The sequence below is a fragment of the Tenrec ecaudatus genome, chromosome 1, assembly GCF_050624435.1.
Source record: "Tenrec ecaudatus isolate mTenEca1 chromosome 1, mTenEca1.hap1, whole genome shotgun sequence".
In the NCBI taxonomy this organism is placed as follows: Eukaryota; Metazoa; Chordata; class Mammalia; order Afrosoricida; family Tenrecidae; genus Tenrec; species Tenrec ecaudatus.
In genome coordinates, this window is record NC_134530.1 from 218,609,178 (window position 1) to 218,627,544 (window position 18,367).

Consider the following 18,367-nt stretch of genomic DNA (forward strand, 5'->3'; position numbering starts at 1 on the left):
CCCCGAACTGCCCCCAGAAGCAGCATACCCCCTCCAGTCCCAGGAGCCCTGGTGCAGCTTGGGCTCCAGGCCCCTTACCTGGGAAGTCAGCCGAAGGGTAAGGATCCTTTACTTCATTAACATTAGATTCAAACTCATCAATCTTCAGCTGCAGGAAGAAACCCGTGAAGGTGGGAGGAACACAAAGGCGTCCCTTTGTGTTTACTGAGCACTGACTGGTGGTGGGGAGTGGGCTCCATCTCAGTTCATCCTCCCCCAGTCTGAGAACTAGGCAGTACTACAATCCTTGCTGTTTTATCCACAAGAAAGGCCCAGAGAGGGCAGACAATCTGCCCAAGGACAGGTGACAGAGTTGAGACTTCAGTCTGTCTTCTCTGAGCCCCAGCCTGGTTCCCTGGGAGGAAGCGGAGCCCCCAGAACAGGAGGCTCAGTCTCTCTGGAAGCCAAGCACCGAGCTCTTGAGCTCTGCTTTCTCTATTTCCAGGAAAACGAGCTGAGCCACCCTGGAATAAGCAGGGTGGGACAGACATGGTGGGCTGGTTCACTGGTGGGCCTTCCAGACACAGGAGGCATAAAGCAGGGAGGAGGTCACCTTCTTGCTCTGGGGTGGGCTGAGATCTTGAAGAAGTTGAGTCCTAGACTGGGGGCACCTGCACCCCTCAGGAGGAAGGATACTTAGGGGAGCTGAGTCATTGACTCTCCCGCCACTCAGCAGGGGAGTGGGTGCCTTCACCTCCTCTAGCTTCCCACCCCACCTCACCAGCACTCTAAGGCACAGGGGTGAGCCAGGGGTCTTTGGGAGGTCTTCCCGCCCTACCTCTCACAGGCCTATGCCATGTGCTCACCTTGGCCGTGGTGGGGATGCCCTCACCCTTGGGTTTCTGCTCCAGCTTCTTGGCCAACGTTGCTTTCTCCTCCTCTGACTTGTCTGGGAGACCCCTGAGTAAGACAACCAAGAATACACAAGGTGGAGGTCCAACCGGAAAGTGTTCAGGGGTTGTGGTCAGCAGAACAAGACCCTCTAGGAGGGCTTGGGGGCTCTGTGGGGGAAGGGGCAGCTTGGCTCATCCTATGGCTATAGGCCTTTCTCTGTGAGTAGCTGGCCTGATGCAGCTATTGGGTATTTGATTGGTGAGTAGATGTAAAGACGTTTGCACCTAGTGCATGTAGAATTCACAGCCTGGTTCACTTGGTCCACTCTGTGGAAGTGTCTAGACCAGTGGTTCTCAACCTTCCTAACGCTGTGACCCTTTCATGCAGTTCCTCATGTGGTGGTGACCCCCGCCCCAACCATAAAATTATTTTCGTTGCTACTTCACCACTGTCATTTTGCTACTGTTATGAATCAGGTGACCCCTGTGAAAAGGTTGTTAGAACCCCCAATGGGGTTGCGACCCACAGGTTGAGAACCACTGATCTCGACTGCTTCTGATCGCTCTTTCTCTCTCCATTTCTCTTCAACTTCCTTCACCAAGAACGAGCACCTCCTTCCTGCAGGGATGGGCCCTGGAGGAAGCAGGACTTTGTCTGAAACAGACTTACTCAAAGGTGGTTCTCGGACCACTAGGGCCCCGGGGAGCTGGTCACAACTCCAGAACCCCCGAGTCAGAATCTGCACGCTAACACTGTCCCAGGGCCTCATCTCCATGCCAGGGCATGAGAAACTGTGGGAGGGAACCAGTCCTGCTGGGACTCCCCAAGAATGAGGCCCGTGACAGAGTCTGCCACTGATGAAGAGTTCCCTATGAAACAAACTCCCCCACTGCACTGCCAACATGCCCAGGGCTCAGCAAGGGAGAGGACCCCTCCAGGGGGGGACTGTCCCTACAACAACTTGTTCTCTGGCAACCCGTTTCCTAAGGCCTATCCAGAAGGCCAGACTTCGCCTCATGTACTTTGGACCCGTTGTCAGGAGAGACCAGTCCCTGGAGAAGGACAGCCTGCTCGGTCAAGTGGAGGGGCGGCCTCAAGTGGAAGCCCTTCACCAACATAAGGACGACTGTGAGGATGGTCCAGGTCCAGGCAGTGTCTCATGCTGTGTGCATAGGGTTGCAGTGTGTGGGAGGCAAGTCAAGGGCACCCAGCACCAGCTACTAGAAGGCGGAGGAGCCCTGGTGATGTTCAAACGCATTGGACAAACCGGCCAGGAACTCCCTGAGAGCGAGCCGGAGCTGGGTGCTCTCGCAAAGATGCACGCGCTTAGAAACCCTCTGAGTTTCTGCTCTGTCGTTGATGGTAGGTCCAAGCTGGAAGTGACTCAGTGGCAGCGAGTGGGTCAAATCTAGAAAGCTGGAGTCTCTGGGTGGTGTGAATAGGTAACCGGAAGTTGGAAGTTCAAGCCTACCTGGACAAATCTGAGCACAAATGCCCTGTGGAGCCCAGTGCTCAGCTGACACAACGGGTCACTAAACCTTTACAGCAAATTTTAAAACCTGTCACTCAAGGAGGCTGGTTTCCTCTCGTCCTGCGCCCAGTGCCCCCTGCAGGACGCAGCACCCTCCGGAGCCCTTAGCGTCCTGGCCCCCGCCTCTCAGGCTTCTGGGAGGCGGTGGCCCGGGGCTGGGTGTCTGCAGCCATGGAGGTGCCCCAGGCTCTCTCGCTGAGGGCACCGACTCACTTGGACATCTTCCTGCGCTTTCTCTCCTCAGCCTTGGCCTTCTGGGCAGAAGTCAGGGTCTCAGCCTCAGCCAGGTTGTCCACAGCAATGGCCAGGAAGACGTTGAGCAGGATGTCTGAAGGGATGCAGCTAAGGAGCCTCAGGTTGCTGGTGGAAGGGCAACCTCCCCAACAGGTGTGCTGCCTTGTTCATGTCCTGGCAGGACCTACACCACTCCCTCCACGGGGGAGCTGAAGTCCCTCTGTCTGAGCCTCCCCCCAGAGGACGGGGACCCTGGGAGGTGGATGAGAATCTCCCGAGAAGTCCATTGGAGAGGGCCCTGGGTCCACAATGGCCTTGAGTCCCATCCCTTTTCTGCCCGGAACGAATCCCACCTCCCCACAAAGGTGGTGTGTGAGGCTGGAGTGAATCATGCTCTGCACACACATGCATTCAATGAGGCTAAACCCCATGGTGTCAGAGTGCTCCCCATCACCTAGAACAGCCTATTCCAAGGTGCAGGATTCCGGAGCCTTGGGGCACAGTCAGCTCTCCCTAGACCCATCTGCCTCACGCCTCCCGTCTCAGCTCTGTCCTAGTGCTGGCTGTCTGGTCCCACGGCCCACACACCCTCACCACCCCAGGCCACAAAACCCTGATTCCTTCCTTGGAGCCTCCTGACTTTTGCGCCGACGGTCCTGCTGTCCTCACTGCCTCACTCAAGGCACTCGCTCCCTTCCCCTGGGCACGGCCGCCACCACCCTTCTGAACTGAATTCCTCCCACTTCCAACAGGTCTCCCCTGTGGTGCTCTAACCTTCGGATGGAAGAGCAAGCCTACAGCTACAACTTCCTTGACGAAGTCCCACTTACGCCCTGGAGGCTGGGAGCTCCTTCCCCTTCAGCCAGAGCACCTGGCTGCCTAGAGAGTGGGGGGCTTGGAGCATTTTGTTTGGTCCCTCTCCCCACCCCCATTCCAGGGTTCTTTTCTGCCCCTTGCTCCCAAGGGGATACAGTTGCCACAGATGAAAAGGATGATGAAATAAATGCAAGCAAGTATGCCCGGGTAGGCCGGCCCTCCATAGGCCATGATCCCGTTGTACATCACTGAGGTCCAGTCCTCCCCTGTCAGGACCTGGGGAGAGGGAGGGAGGAGGGCGTGGCAGACACGTGGAGGGACGGAGAGTCCTGTGTTGGGACTGCATTGTCGAGCGGCCTCTCCTCTCCATCAGGCTGTCCTAGAACTTCCCCTCCACCTCTCCATTCTTGGTCCATCGCTGATCAACCTCCTCCAAGGATCTCAAGGTTTACCATTGGCTCTTAAGAGGGTTGATTGTTGGGCCACCACTTCCCTGGGTTCTATTCCCAATCCTCAGGTCTAACCACAGGCCCTCCCAGACCTCCTGCCACGCAGCCTCCAGAATGAGGGCCATGTGTCAAGTCAGGATGCCTGACCAACCACACGGTCCAGGGAAGAGGGAGGACAGGGCTCTCTGCTGTGGCACGTGACACTGTCACGCAGGACACACAGGCACTGACTACAGCAGAGGACAGCCTCATGGTCTGCAGGAAATGCTGCCTGGCCTCGTGGAGCTCCTGGCTCAGGAGGCTTCTCAGGAAGTCCCAGCCACGCTTCCTCCCAGGCAGATTTTAGTGACGGAGTGGCTGGAGCCATGCTTCCTAGCAATTTGATTCTCAAGACTTCCCCAGCCTGGAGAGCAGAGCACACCGTCTGTCTGTCTGACTTCCCCCAGGCAGTGCGCATCCTGGGAGAAGAACCAGACCTCTGCATGGCCCGCCCTGCCCCGCTGCTCAGCGAATGCCTGAGTCCCACTGCACGCAGCATTGTGCTGGGCATGGGCAAAGGCAAAGGGCATACCCTGGGCACGGGTGCTGAGTGCCCGGGAGGCAGATGGAGAGAAGCACCGTGGTGACAAGTAGCAGGATTCAGTGACCACAGTGGGGGAGGGGGGGAGAGGGAGACTCACAGGCCCACAGCCTACCTGGAAGACGCTGATGAGGGCTTGGGGGAAGTTGTCGAAGTTGCTGCGCTGCACCTCCATGTCCTCAAAGTCGTACCTGCCCCCAAAGAGCTGCATGCCCAGCAAGGCGAAGATGGCCATGAAGAGGAAGAGCAGCAGGAGCAGGGAGGCGATGGAGCGGATGGAGTTGAGCAGCGACGCGACCAGGTTGCTCAGTGACGTCCAGTACCTGAGGGAAGAGGAGCAGCAACCAGGTGGCTTCGTGGCATCTAGACAGACTTTGGAGGGATGGATGGAGATTGGGGATGGAAGGATTGGATGGAGATTGGGGATGGATGGAGATTGGGGATGGAAGGATGGATGGAGATTGGGATGGAGGGATGGATGGAGATTGGGGATGGAGGGATTGGATGGAGGCCTGGACCCATGACCGCCTCTCCTACCCTTCCTACCTCCAGAGCACATCACTCTGTGGATGAGTCCACACTTGTTAGTTGGACTGCTTGTTAGTTTAGGATTAACTTAGGGTTCCACGTGGGTAAGAGTCACTTTTCTCTGTGTACTCCTGCCTCCCCTATGCCTGGCAGTGCCCAGCTCACACTCCAGAAAACCAAACTCACTGCCATCGAGTCAATCCTGACTCACAATTCTTAATGGGAATAGAAAGCCTTGTCTTTCTCTTGCAGAGTGACTGGGGGTTCCAAACTGCTGACCTTGAGGTTGGGAGCTCAAGTAGTAATCCACTATGCCAGCAAGGCTCCTTCAACTCACCCTAGGGCTCAACAAATCTAGCTGATCCTCGCAGGGAGGCTGTGCTTGTGAATTTGCCTACTTTCTAAAGCTACTTGTAACTCCTAAATCAAAGGTTGCTCGCTGCCCAGTCGGCAGCATGCATGTGCAGGATGGAGGAGGCTGTTCATTGCATGGCGCCCATTCTCAGCCGAGGCCAGACGAGGTGATGCCCTGCTTTCTTGTTTCAGCTCTCACACTGTTAGCAAGCACCTGTCTAGTTAGCACCCTGGCTCCTTCCCCCTCATTTCTTGTGCTTTTTGTTAGTGGTGGTGTTTACAGTTTGAAAGGGCCCCAAGCACTATGCTGACCTTCTATTTGGTGTTTCTAAACCCAGAGCAAGACGAGGCTGTTTACTCCTGTCATGAGTTGCAGTCTTGGAAAGCCATAGGGACAGCTCTACCCTGCCCTATGGGGGCGCTGTGGGTCAGACGGGCTCACGGCAGTGAGTGAGTGAGTGTGAATGAGTGAGTGAGAGAGTGAGTGGAGCACAAAGAAGGCTGGGATGAGCCGTGTGGAGAAAATACTTTAGATAAGCGTCACTCCCTTACAGCAGCGGTTCTCAACCTGTGGGTCTCGACCCCTTTGGGGGTCGAATGACCCTTTCACAGGGGTTGTCTGATTCATAACAGTAGCAAAATTACAGTGATGAAGCAGCAACAAAAATAATGTTATAGTTGGGGGAAAGGGTCACGGCGTGAGGAAGGTTGAGAACTACTGTCTTGCAGGGTTGCTGACCTTGCTGCTGATGAAACAACAGTATTTCCCATTCTCAGCGACCATTCGAATTCCCCCCTGGGCAGAACTGTTTCCGAGACTGTAGCTCTATGTCTTTCACTCCGGAAGGGGTTGGGCTCCAACTGCTTACCTTGTGGCTAGTGGCCCAACAAGCAGCCCACTAGCCACCAGGTCCCTGTCAGGTGACTTTAAATAGCAACACATAAAACAAGGCTGTGTTCTGGTAACCGCCAGAAACGCTGTGTCTGCAGACTGGCACCATCTAACCCGGGGCTTCTCCAGGAAGAAACAGCTCAGTTTCTGCTAACGCAAGGCTCACAGTGCCTTCCTCAGACCTAACTGTGGTAAATAACGAAGAGCTGTCTGTCCTGGAATGAATGCCTCTCCTTCCCCTCTCTGCCCCTGTTTTCCTTCTATCCACCCCTTTCGCTCTCCCACTGCACACCCGCCTCCCAGCCATCAGCCGGGCACTGGTAAATGGTGAGGGAGACCACTGAGAAGGGAGTCAAAGGAGGGGAAAGCCGAACGGACTTGGCGGTGGGCGTGCTGCAGCCCCATTGTGCTTGTGAGCGTGCGCGTGCGAGCATGCATGCACGCGCAGCGCCCTCACTTGGTGATCTTGAACAGCCGCAGGAGGCGGATGCAGCGGAGCACGGAGATGCCCAGGGGTGTCATGGCGCCCGACTCCACCAGCAGGATCTCCAGGACTCCGCTGCACACCACGAAGCAGTCAAATCGGTTGAAGATGGACATGAAGTACTGGCGCAGGCCCAGCCCATACATCTTCATCAGCATCTCGATGGTGAAGAGCGTCAGCAGCACTCGGTTGGCGACGTCTGCGGAGTTGAGAGAGGGGGCAGCGCCTCAGCCTCGCTCCCCTTCCCTCCGACGGCCCCCGCCTTTGCCTTGGCTAGCCCAGAACCCGGCGCCCCCTTACTCTATTTCCAGGGCCTCGAAGCCCAGGGAATCCCGTGGGTGCCCACCTCTGGAAGTAGCACCACTCTAGATTTCTAGAAGGCTGAACCACAATCTACTTTACTGGAAGAGACTTCATGAAGTGGCTAGGCTCTGCCCCACCCTCCTCACTGTCCACCTTCCTCTTTCCTGACCCAGTGCCTCTTGTCCACCTCTGCTTTGGGTCCCCCCACTCACTGTCTCAGACACCCCGCTGTCGACAATCCTTCCTTCCCTGTGTATTTAACTTCCTTTCAAACGGCTTCCCCAGGGACGTTCTAGAACGCTCAGGTCTCACCCTCGTGAGCCCCTGCCCCTGCCTCGACCATTGTCACAGCTGAACTTCGTGAAGGCTGTCTACATTGATTTCTTCATGTTGCACACCTTGGGCTCTGTGATTGTGAGGGTTTTTTGTGCCAACACGGCACCCGTAAGAAGGTAGGGGTGGAGTTCAGCCTGTTCATTAGGTTGCACCTTGATGATCTCCTTTGGAGGTGTGGCCGAGCTCCATGGCTCCTTGGAGGCTGGCTCCTCTCTCTCCCTGGTGGTCCTGGAGGTCTGACAAGTATGCTGCCTCAGCTAGCTGCCCTGCCTCACCATGTGCGCCGTGCCACCTGTGGGCCACGTGAGCCCGTGGGCCGTGGTAGACTGCGTTGCTGTGCCACGCTCTTCCATGCAGCAACCCCGCCCCACCTTGCCCTGCCTGCTGCCTGTGGGCTGACCGCTTGTCTTGCCACCCTCCAGACACCGCACCTTGTGCCAGCCACTGCACCTTGTGCCAGCCACTTTGAGTCTCTACACTGAGACCTGCTTCTCTAGGCTGCACTCCTGGCCCCCGCAACCCCTCACCCCTTCATCTTCCTACACTCTGGTTCCTAGGCTGCGTGAACTCTGTACTGTTGTGTGGACTAATTTGCTATTCCTTTTTGCTATGTAAACTTGTATACACACACACACACACACACACACACAATCACCAGTGTCCTGGTTTTGCTTCTCTAGAGAACCCTGCCTAACACAGGCTCCTTCCACCTACAAGTTCTCCAATGCACCGGCCAGTGGAATCCTCATTTTCCCCACCTGCCAGCCACACCAGACACTGCTGACCATCTTCCAGTTCTCTCAAACACACATTCTTCGGGATTCCCCCCACCTCCTGCTTTCCCTACGCGCCCTCTGCACACACGTAATCTGATTGCTGAGTGCCGCACTTGAGCTGCAGCCCCTTTCTCTCCTCACTGTAGACCCTTAAACAAACAACAGTAAATTCACCGCTGTACAGTCCATTCTAACAGCCACACTCGAGGAAAGAGGAGACCTGCCCCTACAGTTTCCTAGGCTGAAACTGCCATGGCTTTCTCCCGTGGAGCCACGGGGGGGGGGGGGGGGCCTGGAACTTGCAACCTTCTGCTTACCAGCTAAGCACTTAATTGCTGCACCATTAGGGCTGGTTCTTGCACACACTATCCCTGGGAAATTTAAGATCATGGCTTCAGTTGCCATCTCCATTACAATGATTCTCAAATCCTCCTCCCCCCCCCCCGTTTTAATGAAACCCGCCCTGTGTAAACACGGGAAGAAACTGAAGCTCACAGAGGTTAAAGAATTTGTCCGACACACACAGGTAAGCACGTGACAGGATCAGCATTCCAACCTACGTTCCCAAACCCAAGCACCCGTGTCTGCGGGGTCGATTCCGGCTCCTGGCTCCCCCAGTGTGTGTCAGGGTCCACGGGGCTTCATGGCTGGTTTTGGTAGCTGGAGATCACCAGGCGTTTCTTCTTAAGTGCCTCTGGGCGCATTAAACCTCTAACCTCTTGGTTAGAACTGCGTTTGTAACCCCAAAGCTCCCTCCTAATCATTGTGTGATATTGTCAGTGCGTAGGCTCACAGAGCTGGCTTCTGGGTGTGTTTCACACTCCGGAAGGTCAAGATGAGGAAGCAGCCACAATATTTTCAGAGTTCACCTATTTCTCACTTATTGACTCTCTCATTACCCAACATTGACATCTACACTAATAGCAAAGAATCGACTCTGATTATTTGGCACACTAATGGCGTCTGTCTGGCAGTGGCATAGGCAGAGATGTGAGGCTGAGGCTACGAGAGTTCAGATGATGTGTCAACCTGTGTAGGCTGTGTGATTCTCAGCGACTAGGCAGTTACATGCTGGTGTGATTTGCCAGCTCCTAACGATGCGATCATTTTCCATTTTCCCATACCACTTATTTCCAAAAAGTGACTTGGTCTTTAGGATCTAACCATATTGATAATGAGGAATGGCTGTAGTCCCAGAACAATACTTAAGCTAAATTTCTATTCAAGAAGGCCTTAAACTATGAATAGGGTTGCCAGTCAAATCAAGGATGCCGAGTCAAACTTGAATCCCATCGAAACCAACATGCTATTCCTTAACATAACTGTCCCGTGCAATATTTGGGATGTGCCTGTACTAAAAACACACATTTGAGTTCCAGTTTGATCATGAATGACTTTTTAGTAAAGGTATGACCCAAATATTTCATGTGACCCACTTATGTTAAGCATAATGTGTTGGGTTCAATGGGGTCAAAATTCCATCTGCTCTAGACTCCCAGATTCTAAGTCTCCATCTCAGAGCTTTCCTCTGAACTCCACGCCTATTTGCCATCTGCGTCTTTGACATCTCCATTTGAAGTTCTCAAAGGCAACTCCAACTATACTTGCCCAAGATCAAGTTCATGAAACTGTCCAACTTCTCCCATCTCCTCCAAAATCTTGGCCACTGCCCATCTTCCTCGTTTCCCGTAAGTGGCGTTATCGCACATTTGTCTGAATCAGCCAAAACTCAAATTCATCTTTGCCTCCTCTTGGGGGACAATGTCTACAGCTTGTTCACATTTGGTTATGGACAAGGTCACATGGCAGGAGTCCTCCAGCACGGCCAACTGCAATGAAGGAATGAGCCAGAGAGACACTCAACCTTCAGCGTTGCTGCCTGTCTCCTCCCCATAGACAAAGGCGGTCTTCTTGTCTACTTATTTCCCTCCCTTTCTCCCTTTCATCAGTGGGAACCTAGACTCTTGTGTGCTGCTCTACGATGCTGGGATCCTGGGGAGTGCCCGCTCCTGTCGGCTGTGGCGGATGACTCTTGCTCCGGTGGGCTCTCTCCCTGGTGCGGTTTGCCATTTTTCCTGTCCTGGGAGCTTATCTTCAGGAAATGAATGTCCCTCAGGGGATCTCTATGCCTTGGGGTGAGGAGCTCCCTGAAAGAGTAATTCATGTTTCTTTCTGCTGGGCACTCCGCGTCTTCACTTCTCTGAGACACGCTTGCATGCCACCATCTTGACTTGGGATTCCCGCACCCTGAGGGCATTCCATATGGGACCCCAGACCCATACAAGGGCATAGACTGGGGTTTGGATTGTACACTTAGGGACAATTTTCCTTCCTTAGAGATGCCAGCGAGGACAGGCTTTCAAGTTCCTCCCTCTGCTCAATGGGCAGGAGGAACTTGAGCTCCCTCTCACGGGGAGACAGCCTTCCAGCGCCCTGGCTGTAGGTCAGGCGACAGTCACAACTCCCACTTCAGTCACAACCCTGGCCCTACCTCCTGAACCTGCACTGGCTCTGAGGGCCCAGCCTTCCCTGCCTGTCCCCCAGGTCTAGGTCTAAAACATCCCTAGAAGTCAGCTCATGAGCTCGCCGCTCTAGCGTTGGGGTGCCTCTTGTTGAAGGCAACCAGGCTCTTCCCACTGTTTCTCTGGAACCCTGTTGTTTTCGTTCATGCAGCATTGCTACCTGTGGGCAGAGGTGGCACTCGGTTGGGTCTATACATTTTTGTACCTGGCTCTCTTTTCCTCTTAACCCATGAACAACTGCAAACACACTGTCCTTGAGCTGACTCAAATGACCCCACAGCACAGGATAGAACTGTGCCTGTGGTTTTCTGAAGCTGTAACTATTTCCGGGAGCACCAGGTCTCATCTTTCTCCTGTGGAGCGGCTGGTGGCTTTGACCTGCTGACTTTGTGGTTAGCAGCCCTACGTTGTAACCACTACACCACCAGAGCTCCTTGCCATATGGTGCCGAGGCAGGGTAAAATATTTGTGCTCGACGGCTAAGCTCAAGATTGGCAGTTACAACCTATCCGGAGAATGGTACCTTGGAAGAAAACATCTGGCAATTTGCTTCCACTGAGATTTCAGCCAACAAACCCCAAGGAGCAGCTGTGCTCTGTAACACATGGGTCACCATGAGTCGGAATCAACTGAACAGCAAGTAACCACACAACAACACCTGATCACAGCCCAGAGCTGCACGCACCAGGCACCGCTTACAGCACAGATGAGGCCGACTGATGTATCTTCCACCAAGATTGACCTTTCAAACACTCCAGCCTGACCCTGCCCTCCCCACTTCTGGCAACCTTTCAGAGTCTCCCCACCGTCCCCAGTTCAAAATCCCAACACTCTAGTAAAGTCTACAAGACCCACCCTGCCAGGCGCAAACATACCTCCTGCCCCTCTCTCAGGCACATGCGAAATCCCAACCCAAAGTCCCTGGGCTCCTTTAAGTCCCCATCCTGTTCTCCACCTCTGTATCTGCCCATGCTGTGCCTTCTGCTGTGATGCCCGCCTGCTGACTGCCTGGTGCTTGTCCATGTAAGACCCCAACAGCTCCCCCTCTCACTCCTTTATACTGATTCCACAGTGCCTGCTCTTGTTGACGTAGGTGCGGTAGAGCCCCCATTTTGACTCGTTGCGACCTTTCATGACAGAGAACTGTCCCCTTCGGGTTTTCTAGGGTGTGATCTTTATGGGAGCAGGTCACCTGGTTTTGTTCTGGTGGGCCACTGAGTGAGCGTGATCTCTCAGCCTTCCAGTGAGTGCTGAGCCCTTGACCGTGCATTACTGCCCGCCTATAGTTATTTATTTATTGTCTTCTACATAAAGCTTCTTAAAGATAAGAACGACAGATTCGTCTTCATTTTATCCATAGTTCTTTTTCTAAGCTTTTCATATGGTACGTACTCTTTAAATAGTTGGTGGGGGGAAATATATATATATTATTTTTGGTAGTGAAATTTGAACCTGGATGCTTGGATTCCTAAATGACTAATAACTGTATGTGCAGGGATCTTTCATTGGATTGACCTGTCCACACACATATGGGGAAGCAAAACAGCTAGAGGTGATCCTGGTGTGTTGCTGTTACTGGCCCTGGTGATGTCACAGAGCAGGGGGCAGCGGCTAAACGCTCTCCTTCCAGGCAGGAGGCCCATGTGCAGCCACCACCCATCTGGCGGGTAAAGCTTGCACGGTGCTAGGATGCTGAACAGGTCTCAGTGGAGCTTCCAGACTATGGGGCATGAGGAAGAAAGGCCTGGCCATCCACTTCTGAAAAGGCAACTCATGACAACTCTGTGGACCACCATGGTCCTGATAGCATTGTGCATGAGGGTGTCATGAGTTGGGAGGGTCAACTTGGCAGCAATTGAGAACAACACCCCAAGGAGGACAGTTGACGGTGTCGCCTTGTCTCATAGGGCCCCATTGTTGTCATGGAAACGAACAGGTTGGACTAGAGGATCTAGCGCCAATAGTCTGTCATTTGCAGGAAATGATGTCAAGATCTAATTGACCTCTTCTGCAGTCTGCGGTGCCACTGGCTGTCTTTGGCAGCGAGCTCCTCTGTCCCCCCTCTTTCTCTTCCTTGCATTCCCATCTCACCTTGCAGGTAGGTCAGCCAGAGGGGCTGGTTGTGGTACTCCGAGGCGATGGACAGGGTGTTGAGGGCAACCACCAGGATCACCAGCCAATAGAAGACCCTGGACTTGATCACGTCGTGGCACTTCCAGCGGAAGATGCGGTTCCAGTGGCGCCAGTGCCGGCTGCAGGGAGGAGGGCGGAGGGGAGCTTAAGGAGCCAGAGGAGGCCAGCCCAGGACCAGGCCTGAGCAGCACTCTCCCTCCGCCAGACAGACTTACAATCTGGCCTCTCCCTCATAAAGCTCCTCAAAGTCCCGGCAGCCTCAGAGAGAGCTAACCAGGACGGTGCAGGCCGAGTGCTGAGCACAGCACCTGGCAGAGATGGTACGTTCCATCAGTCAGTGTTTTCATTCAAACTACACGGTGGTCCTGCATTCTGGGATTGGGGAGGGAAGGGCCCTTTCCCAGTAGTCACTTGCTGCCATTCAGCTGGTTCTGACTCACAGTGACCCCACACAGGGTTTCTGAGACTATCAGTCTTTACGGGAGCAGACTGGTGGGTTTGAACTACTGGCCCGTGACACCACCAGGGTTCCTTTTGGAAGAGTGGTTTCTCAGCGCTGCACCACAGTTTAAAACGCACATGCCTGTTGACTCCACAATTCCATTGGTAGAAATCTCCCTCTGACAGAATTACCCATACTTGCCTACCGTATATATTTGAATATAAGCCGACCTGAATACCGGCGAGGCACCTAATTTTACCATAAAAACTGCATTAAAAATGTGCTGAAAAACTTAGCTTGGACACAAATATCTACAGTATATATAAGGATGCCAATACACCGTGTCTATTACCAAAAATAAAAAAAATTCCTTTAATGGTGGCATGTTTATACTCTAGAATGAGTCATATCCAATGGAAATGAGATACATATGAGGGGGCTTCACAAAGCTCATGAAAAATTTTCATGATTGTTTCCTTTTGTTCCGTGAACTTTCTGAAGCCCCCTCATATATATGAAACGTTGTCTGCAATAGATATTTTTAAGTGAGACATAAAAGCACAAAACAACATGTCCATCATGTCTGTTTATTACACAAACATGTATTTGGTTAGCACATCCTATTTTATTTTATTCTGGGGGCACTCTTCTTGGTTCTGCAGTGACAGGATTTAACCTGCAAGAACCCCATTATATAAAATAAAACAAAATAAAATCTAGTGTATACATGAGTGTGTGAGCCAGGCACGGAGACAGAGACTTGCAGAAATAGATTTAGTAGGACGGAAAGCTAACCGTTTCCATGGTTACCTTTCTGTAGGGCAGTGGGGACTGAGCACCTTCTCTTTAATTTATTTATGATTTGATTCTTTAAAATCACAACGAGGCATGAATATGTAAGAGGAAACCGCCAAGCAGCCACACAAACCTGCCTTTGTAGACAAAGATGAGCTCTCTCAGTGTCTCTGTCTCCTGACATTTAAGAACTGCTGACCTGCCAGGCTCAGATCTCCCCACCCCACCACCCTCCCTTGGAGCTTCCCAGAACACACTCCCTCCCTTGCATTCGATCCTGTCCCAACATGGATGTGTGTGTGCATGCGTGCATGCATGTGGTATGTACTCACACACGTGCCCTGAGGATATGGTCACCTCAGAGTAGGAACTGGCCATGTTTTCTCAGAAAAGCCACCTTTCCAAGGGATCAGGAAAGCGAGTCTAGAGCCACTGAGGGGACAGGGAGCTGGTCCTCTCTGCTGTCCCAGGCAGCCTGGGTGGGGAGCACCCTCGGGGGTGAGCGGATACTCACACAAACTGGATGATTCTGTTCAGGCCGGCAATTTCATACAGACTCTCCGTGTCAGAGCCGCCTTCGTCCAGAGACAGCTTCCCTGGGGACAGGAGAGAGGAAGTTGGCCAACGCCTAGGCACACTGACAGTGGGCCCGGAGCCCCCTGAGCCAAGAGCCTCCTGTGCAGGGAGAGTGGTTCTGGCGGCTGCACCCTCTGTGGGAAGGACCCTGGGCTCAGGGTCAAGATGCCTGGATGATCCCCATTTTGAGGGATGAGGCTTTGGTCAAGTCACCTAACCCCTGGGGGCCTTTGTTTTCTCTTCTACACCATGGCAGCATTGGACCTGCTCAATGGCCCCTGCAGGCTGGCTGGAGGGCGAGATGAGCTAGTGGGTCTCTCTGGGAGCCGACTGCAGGGTGCAGTTCAGCTGCTGGGAAGAGAGGCTGACCTTGACTCTTTAAACCCAAACCTTCTCTCAAGTCCTCCACATCCATGACCTCGCCCTGTGTGATCCAGCTCATGTAGCCCCGAAGGTCCTCCTCCAGCTGCTGCTTCTCCCGGAGTTTCTGAAAGGTTCCCCTGGACTTGGCCTTCTCCCGCTCCTTGGTGAATTCCCTGCGATAGAAGGAAGCAGGTCGGGGAGGAGAACGGAAGGTAGGAAGGGGGTTGGGGAGGATAGCACACACACCATGGTACTGGTGTCCCCCTTCTTCTGGCCCCAGGGAGTCTCCTGGGACTTGGGTGCCTCTCTCGTTCTCCTTGTACCCATCCTCACATACATCCAGGACATCATGTGTCTCCCAGACCCCTTTCTCCTTCCTTCCTTCTCATCCTATCTCATGTCACCTACCTTGTGTGGGTTCACCCTTGGACATTAGAGGTAAGACAGGATTGACCACGGCCCCACCTGAATGGGCCATGGATCTTCAGATGTCCCGGACCCTTTACCCTAGACATTGAGTTTTGCTTTGAGTTCAACCAGAAGCCCCTCAAAGCAAGGTCTGATCACCTGCTCCCCTAAAACCACTGGAAACCCTGTGGAGTCTAGTCCTACTCTGACACACACATAGGGGACCCGTGGGTCTCCTGGATAGCCCCTGGTGGGCTCAAGAACCGGAAGACATGCTCCTGAGTCCAGAAAAGACCACTGGAGGGAAGAGGGAAGCGTCGGTGGATTTCCCTCCCTGTGGGTCCACGCAGGTCTCCGGACCAGCAGAGGGCAGCCCTCCGCCAGCATGCAGTGCTGAGGAGGTGAGCCCCAAGCCAGGAGGGAGCTGTTGTCTGGATCTGTGCCACTGTCAGCAGCTACCCCAGCTCTGCCTAGAGCCTGTCCCCTTGCAGGGTGGGCCCCAAGCAGAAGCTCCCGGCCATTCTGTGCTCCGGATCCTTGGTGTCCGGGGAAGGTGGTCCAATGGGTCCCTTCTCAGAAGAATGGTTTTACATGCACTCAGTACGATCGAGGTATTAGAAGAGGAGCCACGTCTATGAAAACTCACGGAGACCTTTTTTAAAGGCCAGATAATAGCCCATGTGCTCCTTAGCGAGTCATTAACTGACAAGGTCTGGTTGCGGGTCTCAGAACACCATAACTTTCAAAGCAGTCAGGCGGGTCCAATGAAATTTGCTGCCACTCTAACGTGACAAGCCCCAGGCCCTGCTGAGACCACGCAGGGTTGTATGACTAATGAAAGCCATAAACGGCTTTTCAGTTAGAGGTCAGTGAAAAATAAAGGCAGAACTTTCTACTCAAGTCCTGGGGCCCCCTGGATCCTATACGCAGAGTGTCTGAAGGGGGTTGGGGGCAGGGTCGTGGCCAGGGGGAAGGACCTTAAGGTCACATATTAGCTTTCACTGCCATAGGGATGGGGGGACCACAGCAGGCCTGTCCCCCGGAGAACAACCTTTGTCAACAATAATGATTAATACTTAGACTGTCTTCAGTATTGAATGTGATTAACTCTTTCAGTCATGCCCACGCCTCTATGAAACAGGTCCTGAAATGATTCCCATTTACTAAAGGAGGCTCCCTTAGGCACAGAGGGTGACTTCCCTGGCCATCAGTCCAGTGAGCCGAAGTGGAGGGGGTTCAATTTGGGCAGCCTAGCTTGAGTGACCTGGGCTTGACCAGAGGTCTTATGCCAAATACACTCTTATGCACACCATTGGCAGGACGCAGGGTCTGGGGCAGGGGATTTCACTCAGAAACATCGAGGAAGAGAGAGGGGAGTGAGGAGAGGGAGAAAGAAAAGGAGAGAGCTTGAAGAGGAGGAGAAATTCCTCAAAGGAGTGATGGGGTGTTGCTGGGCTGGGGGTCCTTGCCTGTGCCTTCTGTTGCTTCCTTGCTAACCAAGAAGAGGTCGGGGCTGAATGGCTGCAGGGCGGAGCTGAAGTTCTAACCCATACCTCCCTGCCTTTCTAGCCTCTTTGCCTTGCCCTCCATCTGCCCCACTCCCCCTTCCCTCCATTACACCCCTCTCCCCATGCTTCCTTCCTCCTACTGCCTTTCCCATCCGCCTCCCAGCAGCCTGGGACTGCCTTACCCGCTCAGGATGCCCAGCACCAGGTTGAGGATGAAGAAGGAGCCCAGCAGAATAAGGCTGAGAAAGTAGATCCAGGGCCACTGGTTTCCGATGGCATCATTGACCTGACCGGGACAGAGGTATGAGTCCTGCCTTCTGGTTTGGGGACTTGGGGTCCCTCTCCCGGTGTCTGCCCACTGGACTGTTCCCGAGCGCCAGGCACAAGCAGGCAGTCAACTGGACCCAGGGTGGGGGCTTTCCTAGTCTGAGAACTGGAGCCGGCAGGTCCTCCTCTGGGACCCTGCTGACCAGACTCCTAGGTCAGGCAAGGCTGACTTGTCTTTCCTCCAACTAGGGGTACTTCCTATCTGCCTCCTGGCTAGATGCCCCGTTGGCCACCACCTCAGCTTGGCACCAAGAAGTTTCAAAATCGAAGAAACTCTTAAAAGCCTTGACCCGAGGTTCCAGCCAGCTTCACGAACAGCTTCTGTGACCCTAGCCACGTAGCCTGACATTTCTGAGCTGTGTGCCCTCTGCAGCAGCCCTGTGTGTGGAGAATGCTGGGGCCGTGTGTTTGTAAAAACGGAACCCTTGGAAACCATATGGGGCAGTCCTATCTGTCCTACGGGGTCCCTGTGAGCTGGCCTGGGTTTAGTTTGCTATGGCCATGGTGGTGTAGTGGTTAAGAGTTGGGCTGTGATCTGCATGGTCAGTAGTTCAAAGCCACTAGTGGGGAAAAGACAGGGCTTTCTGCTCCTGTAAAGTTATAGTCTCAGCAACCCCGAGGGGGTCGCTACGAGCTACGAGTCAGCATGGGCTCGGTGGACGGTGGCGTGTACACGCTCCCTCACAGGCTGGTCGCAGAGGTGGAGGGGCACGCGTGTGATCCTTCCAAAGACGGCAGAATTTGCTCTGCTAACGTGAGTTCGCAGGCAGTCGCCACGCTCATTCTGACAGTGCACCGATCCCCACCCACCGCGTCCAGGTGAAGACGATCAGGGCCGGCAGCCAAGCGGTCAGAGGCCGATTCTCCGCTGCCTCTGAAATGGGGGAAACGGCTTCCATCGCCAGAGGATGCGATAGAAAGGCAATCTGGATCTTAATAGATACCACATAAGCGCCGTCCTCCACAGGAAATCGCTCACATGTCTGACGGGCTCATGGTGAGTGTACTTGGCTGCTCTCCAAAAGCTTGAAGGTTCGAGGCCATCAGAGGAACCTTGGAAGGAAGGTCTAGATCTTTATTTCTAAACCAACCTGTGCCTGAAACCCTGTGCCGCACAGCGTGGCGGTGGCTCCCAGG

General features: G+C 53.8%; 1 protein-coding gene across 1 annotated transcript in view; it reads right to left on the bottom strand.

Annotated features, from left to right (window-relative positions):
- The window catches only part of CACNA1S (calcium voltage-gated channel subunit alpha1 S), an 83,113-nt gene that overhangs the window by 40,132 nt on the left and 24,614 nt on the right, over window positions 1–18,367 (bottom strand). The window contains exons 7-16 of the mRNA XM_075540527.1: window positions 17,086–17,189; window positions 15,015–15,160; window positions 14,563–14,644; window positions 12,770–12,930; window positions 6,715–6,940; window positions 4,599–4,806; window positions 3,610–3,730; window positions 2,618–2,732; window positions 846–939; window positions 79–148 (exon numbers count right to left, since the gene is read on the bottom strand). Coding sequence (XP_075396642.1) covers window positions 79–148; window positions 846–939; window positions 2,618–2,732; window positions 3,610–3,730; window positions 4,599–4,806; window positions 6,715–6,940; window positions 12,770–12,930; window positions 14,563–14,644; window positions 15,015–15,160; window positions 17,086–17,189 — 1,327 coding nt within the window. The remainder of the gene's footprint in view (window positions 1–78; window positions 149–845; window positions 940–2,617; window positions 2,733–3,609; window positions 3,731–4,598; window positions 4,807–6,714; window positions 6,941–12,769; window positions 12,931–14,562; window positions 14,645–15,014; window positions 15,161–17,085; window positions 17,190–18,367) is intronic.